The sequence below is a fragment of the Dendropsophus ebraccatus genome, chromosome 11 (assembly GCF_027789765.1).
Source record: "Dendropsophus ebraccatus isolate aDenEbr1 chromosome 11, aDenEbr1.pat, whole genome shotgun sequence".
Lineage (NCBI taxonomy): Eukaryota > Metazoa > Chordata > Amphibia > Anura > Hylidae > Dendropsophus > Dendropsophus ebraccatus.
The window spans coordinates 67,125,657-67,135,729 of record NC_091464.1 but is presented as its reverse complement, the minus strand read 5'-3'; the positions used below and the strand labels follow the sequence as shown (position 1 = coordinate 67,135,729).

General features: G+C 41.5%; 1 protein-coding gene across 1 annotated transcript; it reads right to left on the bottom strand.

Annotated features, from left to right (window-relative positions):
* Positions 1-6,990: 6,990 nt before the first annotated feature.
* LOC138767421 (piggyBac transposable element-derived protein 4-like) lies at positions 6,991-8,643 on the bottom strand. Its single transcript, XM_069944923.1, has one exon. The coding sequence runs from the start codon at positions 8,641-8,643 to the stop codon at positions 6,991-6,993; it is 1,653 nt and encodes a 550-aa protein (XP_069801024.1).
* Positions 8,644-10,073: the final 1,430 nt, after the last annotated feature.

The window sequence follows — 10,073 nt, the reverse complement described above, 5'->3', positions numbered from 1 at the left end:
GGCAAAGTATGGTCTTTATGTTTGTGTTCAATATCTTGTCATTTTATATATATGTATTTCTTTTTCCATTGCTTATAAAGCGCTAATGTATTCTCTAGTGCTGTAGCAACATAGTCATAACATGCCAGTCTTTTACAAAAAGAAAAAAAAAATAACAACCTAGAATAAAACAAAAAAAATACAAAAGAAAGAAATTGGTTCATTACCAACATGTGCATCTCAATCCATGATATTTATGGGGACATTCATGCAATTTAGCAGTTGCTTTGAAATTTATGATGCTGTGCCATGTAAATAATGACTACAGCAAAATGATCACTGATCTCAAGGAGACCAGCTATAGAAGACACTGTAGGCTGCTAATTAAAGAGCTCAACACAGTGAAAATCTAGGAGTAGAGATGAGGGAATCGCTGATCAAAAAAAAGTGAAGCGATTTGTTTCATCTGCGCTCCACTCATCAAGCCGCTGGCTTTTCAGCGCTTCTCTGATCCCTGCCACTCCACCCTGGGTGCTGGGGAAAATCTGGATCCAATCCTGGGAAACTGGGAGAAGTCTGAGGATATGACAAGGGAAATACCAAAACCAGGTATCCATCCACAGACTGCTGTTTTGGGGAGTTGCCCTTCATCAGTGTGGAGCAGGATTCTGGCTAGGTGGAAGCAATGCCTAGTAGAGCCATACAGCAAATTGATCAATGATTTCAGGGAGACCAGATAGAGATAACACCGTAGGCTGCTAATTAAAGCGGTTAACACAGTAAAAGCCTATAATGTATGGAGTCGTGGATCAGCTGTACCACCGCTAGCGTTGGCATAAATCGCATCAGGGAGCGGAATCTAAGGTGCACCTGGTCTCCACCAGTGCAAAGTGGGATGGATTTACTGTGCCAGGCAACCCCCAGGTCGCTACCCCTGGCTAGACTTGCTAATGGCGGCAGGCGAGGTGCATCTGGGGATACATTGAACGGACAGCAGGAATGCAGCAGGACTCACAGCTAGAACCACAGGCAGCAGGAATGCAGCAGGACTCACAACTAGAACCACAGGCAGCAGGAATGGGCAGGAACAACGGAGAGCTGGGACCACACGCTAGGGGAAGCATGCAGAGGGTCCAACAGGGAAGTTTAGGACAGGTATTCTATTTATAGGAGGAGCGATTGGTGCAACTTCCATTTAGGGACAACCTGTCCTAGGTGCATTGCATATATATATATATATATATATATATATATATATATATATATATGCAAAACACTTAGCTTCAGCTGAACTGCCTATTGATGGGCCATTTAGCCAGCTGATCAGTAAGGGTACCAGGAGTCAGACCACCAAGAGTAAGCTAAGGGTAGGACATTATTATTGAATAGAGCATTCCTTGGGGCTAGACAAGTAGTATTTCTTCTTGTGATTGCCAAAATGTGGAGTCTTATAAGCCATGCATTGCTTCATGGAAAATGAAAATGCCAAGAAGGTTAATAACTTGCACTACATTATAACCTTCTCGTGGCAACTTCACAAATTATTATAATTAGGAATTATATGCCATGCCAAAATCTCCTCTGAATGGGAAAGTTATTTATCTGTACACAGTTGTTTCAAGATTCTTGCCCCTTAACAAAGCAGGGTGCTGTCTGGCTAGTCAAAGGCTTTCAATATAGGACTACAGTGGCATATGGAGTCTTACAAGCTGTACAATGCTCCATCAGAAAATATAATGCAAAGTAGCTCCTTTTCAGAAGAAAAAGAACAGAAGATATGGAAGATAAATTTACATTTGAATGTGCATTCCCTGCTTATTGAGATGGAGAAGAGGAAATGGTGACTGTGAGGACTGACACCGGCAGGGAATCAGCACCTGTTGAGTACATTTTTTTATTCTTTTGTTAAAATGGCAACCTAAATATCCCTTTAAAGCCCTGGGGAATCCCTTTAACATCTTATTTTTTCACAAGCAAAGCTTGGTTTTACAGTATGAATATTTACGTCAAACTATTCCATGTTGTATTGTTCATCAGCATCTAACACTGCATTGTATGACAGGTATACAGCGTCTAATTCATCATCCAAAGGTTGTAATTATGGTACAACAAACAATTATTTTTTTCCTATGGTAATATCCTAATTATATCCCCATCTCTCAAATGTTATGGATCAAATGTAATTGGAATTAATTGAGGCAGATTAATTAATGCTACAATTTGTCACAGACATGCCCATTGATTCTTGTATACAGACAGTACAACACATATCTCATTGCCGGATGCTCATTATTTTCTTCATACCTTGGGAATCAACCTTAAATCCATCTTTAGCCATGGGCTACATTAAGATAACAATCACAGATTCTATAGATACATTTCTATACAAATTGCATTGCTTAAACTCTTTGTACATAAAGGGATTATCTTGTTTCAATAACCGCTTTCAACCTTTTGGGGGTCCACAATTGGATTTTAGGAAAGTGTTGAAAAGGTATGCCAAACATAGAGAATGTTTTATCGCAGCACCAGGGACAACGGCAATTTTTTTTTAACAATGTTATTATTTTTTTTTAAAGGTGTGGAAAAAAGGGGACTTATTTCCTCCTCCAATGACCATTTCCTACATATCTTTGCTGGAAAACTGAAATGTTTTGTCTATCACTTGTCAATGGAGCTATTTAAAAATTTACACTACATTCAGTTTATATGAAACTATGTGCATTGCTACTCTCTAATTTGCTTAAAGCGACTCTGTATCCAATAACCCACCCCACCAAACCACTCTTTGATAAGAGTAAGTCCTTCCCGGTTGTGTCCTATTAATTGCGCCTGGTGCCTTGGTTAGAGCAAAAAATAATCTTTAAGGCTGGGTTCACACTATGTATATTTGAGGCAGTATTTGGTCCTCATGTCAGGTCCTCATAGCAACCAAAACCAGGAGTGGATTGAAAACACAGAAAGGATCTGTTCACATAATGTTGAAATTGAGTGGATGGCCGCCATATAACGGTAAATAACTTCCATTATTTCAATACCGCAGCCGTTGTTTTAAAATAACAGCACATATTTGCCATTATATGGCGGCCATCCACTCAATTACAACATTATGTGAACAGAGCCTTTCTGTGTTTTCAATCCACTCCTGGTTTTGGTTGCTATACAGCCTCAAATATACGTAGTGTGAACGCAGCCTTAGGCTGCGTTCACACTACGTATATTTCAGGCAGTATATGTATATTTCATTTAGTATATTTCAGTCAGTATTGCAACCAAAACCAGGAGTGGATTAAAAACACAGAAAGGATCTGTTCACACAATGTTGAAATTGAGTGGATGGCCGCTATTTAACCCCTTAAGGACCGGGCCTGAAATGGCCTTAAGGACCGGAGCAAATTTTATGAATTTGACCAGTGTCACTTTAATCATTAATAACTTCGGGATGCTTTTACCTATCCGGCTGATTCTGAGATTGTTTTCTCGTGACATATTGTACTTCACATTTCTTGTAAATTGAAGTCGATACTTATAACGAATCTTTATGAAAAAAACCAAAATAACGTGAAAAATTGTGATAAAATGCACTTTTCCAACTTTAAAACTTTTCTGCTTATACAGAAAATGGTTATATCACATAAATTATATATTAAACAGCATTAGCAACATGTCTACTTTATGTTGGCGGCATTTATTAAACTCTCTTTCATTTTTTTTAGACAATAGAAAGCGTAAAACATAAGCAGCAAATTTCCAAATTTTCTGTAAAATTTTAAAATCAGATATTTTTAGGGACCTGTTCATGTTTAAAGTGTATTTGAGGGGACTGTGTGTTAGAAAGCCCCACAAAGCACCCCATTTCAGAAACTGCACCCCCCACACTCTGCAAAAGCATATCCAGAAAGTGTTTTAACCCTTTAGGGGAGTCACAGAAATAAAAGCTAAGTGTGTAAGAAATTTGAAAATTTAAATTTTCTGTGCAGAGATTTTTTTCTAATCCAATATCTTTCATAATTGTAAACCTATTAACAGAGAAATGCACCCCAATATTGATTGCCCCATTTCTGCAGTTTATAGAAATACCCCATATGTGGCCCTATTGCCCTATTTGACGCAACCACAAGCCTCAGATACAAAGGAGCGCCTAGTGAATTCCAACGCCTCCGTTATATTTGGTCATTTCTGACTGTACCACTTCAGGTTGGCAGAGGCTCTGGGGTGCCAAAACCTAAAAAACACCCCTAAAGGGACACCATTTAGAAAACTACACCCCTCAAGGAATGTAACAAGGGGTGCGGTGAGCATCTGGACCCCACAGGTGCTTCACAGATTTTCAGAACAATGTAGCGTGAAAAAATAAAAATTATTTCTTTATACTGAAATGTTGTTCTAGCCTTCAATTTTTCATTTCCACAAAGGGATACAAGGAAAAAAATGCACAAAACATGTAGCGCAGTTTCTCCCGAGTACAGAAATACCCCACATGTTGCGATAAAGTGCCAAGCGGGCGCAGGACGAGCCTCCAAAGGGAAGGAGCGCCAATTGGCTTTTGGAAGCTGAATTTCACTGGAATGGATTTCAAGGGCCATGTCGCATTTACAGAGCCCTCGTGCTGCCAAAACACTGGAAACCCCCCACAAGTGACCCCATTCTGGAAACTACACCCCTTAACGAATCTAACAAGGGGTGCATTGAGCACATGGACCCCACTGGTGACGGGCACAAATGTGGAAAAATGTGACGTGAAAGGGAAAAATTTCATTTTTTCACTTTCAAGGCACAAATGTGCCCATCATCAAGGGGTCTATATCCTCACTGCACCCCTTGTTAGATTCCCTGAGGGGTGTAGTTTCCAGAATGGGGTCACTTGTGTGGGGTTTCCAGTGTTTTGGCAGCACGACGGCTCTGTAAATGCGACATGGCGTTCATCATCCCTTCTGGCCAAATCCAGCCTCCAAAATCCAAATGGCGCTCCTTCCCTTCGGAGGCTTGCCCTGCGCCCACATGGCGCTTTATGTCCACATGTGGGGTATTTACGGACTCGGGGGAAATTGCTCTACACATTTTATGTGTTTTTTTCTCTTTTAACCCCTTGTGAAAATGAAAAATTCAAGGCTAGACTAACATTATAGTGTAAAAAATGTAATATTTCATTTTCACGCCACATTGTTCCACATTTGTGCCTGTCACCAGTGGGGTCCATATGCTTACTACACCCATTGTTACATTCCCTGAGGGGTGTAGTTTCCATAATGGGGTCACTTGTGGGGGCTTTTACTGCCTTGGCAGCACAGGGAGTTTTTAAATGCAACATGGCCCTCTAAATCCATTCTACCCAAATCCAGCCCCAAAAAGCTAAATGGCGCTCCTTCCCTTCAGAGGCCCGTCTCGCGGCTGCATAGCGCCTTAAGTACACATTTGGGGTATTTCTGTACTCGGGGGAAATTTCTCTACATGTTTTGTTTTGTTTCTTTTCTTTTAACCCCTTGTGCAAATGAGAAACATCAAAACTAGATCAATGATGTGGTGTAAAAATTACATTTTTACACTTAAACATTGGCCTAGCCGTGAATTTTTCATTTTCACAAGGGTTTAAAAGAGAAAAAAAACACAAAACATGTAGAGCAGTTTGTCCCGAGTACGAAAATACCCCATATGTGCACATAAAGCACCATGCGGCCGCAAGACGGGCCTCCGAAGGGAAGGAGCGCCATTTGGCTTTTGCAGGTTGGATTTGGCTGGAATAGATTTCAAGGGCCATGTCGCATTTACAGAGCCCTCGTGCTGCCAGGACAGTGGTAAACCCCCACAAGTGACCCCATTCTGGAAACTACACCCCTCAAAGAATCTAACAAGGGGTGCAGTGGGCATATGGACCCCGCTGGTGATGGGCACAAATGTGGAACAATGTGACGTGAAAGTGAAAAATTTCGTTTTTTCATTTTCACAGCACAAATGTGCCCGTCATCGAGGGGTCCATATCCTCCATGCACCCCTTATTAGATTCCTTGAGGGGTGTAGTTTCCAGAATGGGGTCACTTCTGGGGGGTTTTCAATGTCTTGGCAACACAGGTCCTTTGTAAATGCGACATGGCATTCATCATCCATTCTAGCCAAATGGCGCTCCTTCCCTTTGGAGGCTTACCCTGCACCCACATGGTGCTTTATGTCCACATGTGGGGTATTTCCGTACTCAGGGAAAATTGTTCTACACATTTTGTGTTTTTTTTTATCTTTTAACCCCTTGTGAAAATGAAAAAATAAAGACTAGATCAATAATTTAGTGTAAAAATTTAGATTTTTTTTACAGTAAATGTTGGTCTAGCCTTGATTTTTTTATTTCCACAAGGGGTTAAAAGAGAAAATAAACACAAAACGTGTAGAGTAATTTCCCCTGAGTACGAAAAAACCCCACATGTGGACATAGTGTGCCATATGGGCACAGGGCAAGCCACCAAAGTCACAGAGCGCCATTTAGAGGCTGGAATGGAGGATGGAGGCCATGTCGCAATTACAAAGCTCCTGTGCTGCCAGGACAGTAGAAACCCCCCACAAAAGACCCCATTCTGAAACCTACACCCCATAAGGAATCTAACAAGGGCTATAGTGAGCACATAGAGCCCACTGGTGACAAGCACAATGTGCCATGAAAATGGAAAATTAATTTTTTTTTACACTAAAACATTGGTCTAGCCTTAAATTTTTCATGTTCACAAGGAGTTAAAAGAAAAAATAAAACGAAAACATGCAGAGCAATTACCCACGAGTAAGGAAATACCCCACAAGTAAATTTTTCCTACTGTTTGGCTACATGGCAGGGATCAGCAGGAAAGTCCACCAGTGAACTCGCTTGAATTGTTTATAGTTCACATGATGTGTGAACATGTATTCATCTAGGGGTATAATGAGTGTTTAGTTTTGTTATATGGTTTTTTTCACTGTCCAATTTTCAAATGGGTAATACTAGAATGATAAATGAATGGGTGAAAGGTGGGATTTAAAAATGTAACATTTCTAATCCAGGGAGGTGTGGTAGATGCGGAAGCATTCATTCATGCACAGTCCGGGTTTGGACGGACAGGTGTTACATTGATAAATTGAATCCTTGCGGATACCCCGTTTTGAGCAGACCCGGCACCTCTTTTGCGCCCTGCGTTTTTTTCCTGTGCAAGGCACTTCACCAGGGAAGTGCTGCCCAGGAATAATTCGGGGAACATCATTTGAGGAAGCAGAAGTTTCCCCAGGCTCTTCTCCAAGTAATAGAATTTTAATAACTTTCTCCTGGTACTCCAAATATGTACCAGGATGGCCAGCTTTCCGGTAAATGACAAATGAGTTATAAAGTGCCAACTGGACAAAATGTACTGCCAGTTTCTTGTACCAGACTTTACCTTTTCTCATGGCACTATAGGGTTTTAAAATTTGATCATTTAGATCTACCCCTCCCATAAACTTATTGTATGCTTGTATGCACACAGGCTTCATTGTGGAAGATGTAAATCCACGAGTGGGTACAGGGGTGCAGCTGGCATCATGGATAGATGTCAACATGCAGACATCTTTTTTGTCTCTAAACTTGAGACAAAGGACCCCATCATGGACCATTGCCCTGCTTTCACCAATTTTCAGGGTTTGGCCGATAAGGGTCTTGGGAAGGTGCTTCTGGTTTTTTCTGACCGTCCCACACGCCACAGTTTTTTTGGCCAGAAGGCATTTGAACAAGGGTACACTTGTGTACCAGTTGTCCAGGTACAAATTGTATCCCTTATCCAAAAGTGGGTGCAGCAGATCCCAGACTATTTTTCCAGTTGTTGTTAGGGAAGATGGACAGTCTGGAGGCTGTATATTGCGGTCCTTCCCTTCATAAACCCGAAAAGCTTGTGTGTATCCGGTCTCAGATTCACATAGCTTATATACCTTCATACCGTACCTTGCACGCTTATTAGGCATATACTGCCGAAACTTTAGCCTGCCCTTAAAGTGCACAAGGGACTCATCAATTGAAATTTCTTTTTGGAGGGTGTAAACTCGGGAGAAACTTAAGGCTAAAATATTAATTAGGGGTCTAATTTTAAAAAGTCTATCGAAATTGGGGTCATTCTGGGGAGGGCATTGAGAATTATCTGTAAAATGGAGAAATTTCTGGATGGCTTCATATCGGGCTCTGGTCATTGTATTTCGGTACAATGGACAGTGGTACAAGATGTCTGTCGACCAGTATGATCTTACTTCAGGCTTTTTAGTGAGACCCATGTTCAGTGTCAATCCCCAGTATTTTAAGAGTTCTTCACAGCTAGTTGGATGCCACTTATTAGGCACAGCATGAAAGGAGTTGGGGTGTGCAGAAATAAACTGCTGTGCGTACAGGTTGGTTTGGACCACCATAAGCTGTACCAATTCATCTGTAAAAAACAGCTTAAAAAATCCCATTGCAGAAAGCCCATCTGTCTGCACATTAATTCCTGCCACAGCAGAAAATTCTGGGATTTGGGGGGTGTAATTATATGGGGGTGACCAATCAGAAGTGGCATGTTGCGGGTCAGGCAGGACCTGGGCACTAACCCTTCTGCGACTGTGAGAAGGTCTATCACTGTCACTTGAGGAGGAGGAGAAGCCCATGAAATCCAGTTCTTCCTCGCTCGCTGTGTCTGTATCTGATGCTATCATGGCATATGCCTCTTCAGCGGTGTATAGTCTCCCTGCCATTATACAAATAGGTGTGTGTGTATATATATATATTTTTTTTTTTATTTATTTATATGTATGAGATGTATATACACACTTATCCTTTGTAGATTTTTTTCCTTTTTTTTTTTTTTTTTTTTTTTTAAAGAACACACTAAACACTTACTAACTTTTTTTTTTTTTTTTTTTAATATTTTTGTTATTAAAAAAACAAAAACTAACTACCTACTACACCAACTGACACTTACTGACAAGCAGACACTGACAACTGATATCTCTGGTGGACTGACAACTAGACAGCTGACAAAATAACTTAACTAAAGCTGACTAACTGACAGCTGACACAACAGACTAGTAAACTGACGCTGACTATCTGACAGAATCAATTGATGCTGACTGACAGCTGACAGGATATACTGACAATGACTAATGGACAGCTGACAGGATGTACTGACAGCTGACAGAATGAACTAACAACTGACTGACAGTTGACAACTGACAGGATGTACTGACACTGACTGACAGCTGACAGAATGAATTGATGCTTATTGACAGCTGACAGAATGAACTAACAACTGACTGACTGATAGTTGACAACTGACAGGATGTACTGACACTGACTGACAGCTGACAGAATGAATTGATGCTTATTGACAGCTGACAGAATGAACTAACAACTGACTGACTGACAGTTGACAACTGACAGGATGACTGATGCTGACTAACTGACAGCACCCAATAACTGACTAACAACTATATAACTACTTATACTTATATAACTTTTGATTTATAAAAAAAAAAAATCTCCCTTATATAGTGGGAGGTTGTGGGGTCACACACTGGTGACACGGAGGGTATGTGGAAGGATGTGGGATGACAAGACAGGCTCTGTTCTCTCTCTGCTCACACTTCTAACTGAGAGATCAGAGCCTGTCAGATAAGGCGTCGATCTTTGGTCCCGCCCCCAGGAGATGAACAGCCAATCAGCATGAGCTGACGATGGGCCACTACTATTGGTCCATCGGTGGTGGAGGGGCGGGACTTAATGAAGCAATGCCGCAACCGAACTGATGCCGTTCCCGGACAGATGTAAGTACCGGGAATGCATCAATAAAACCCCGCTGACACCGGCAATGGACCAGCGATCACTGTAATCGGTGGATCAGTAAGGATCCACTGAACACGGTGATCGTCAGTACTGGATCGCTGCTGCAGGTCCATTGCTGCTTACAGAGGACTGTCGGCTGTCAGGGCGAGCTAATCTTCCGGTTCCCGGACACTGTCAGTCACGACAGTGAGCACGGGAAACCGGTCAGTAACTGTACTTCCTGGAGCGGAAAGTCACCTCTCTCCAGGACGTACAGTCACGTCCTTATGCGGGAAGGGGTTAATGGCAAATATTTGCTGTTATT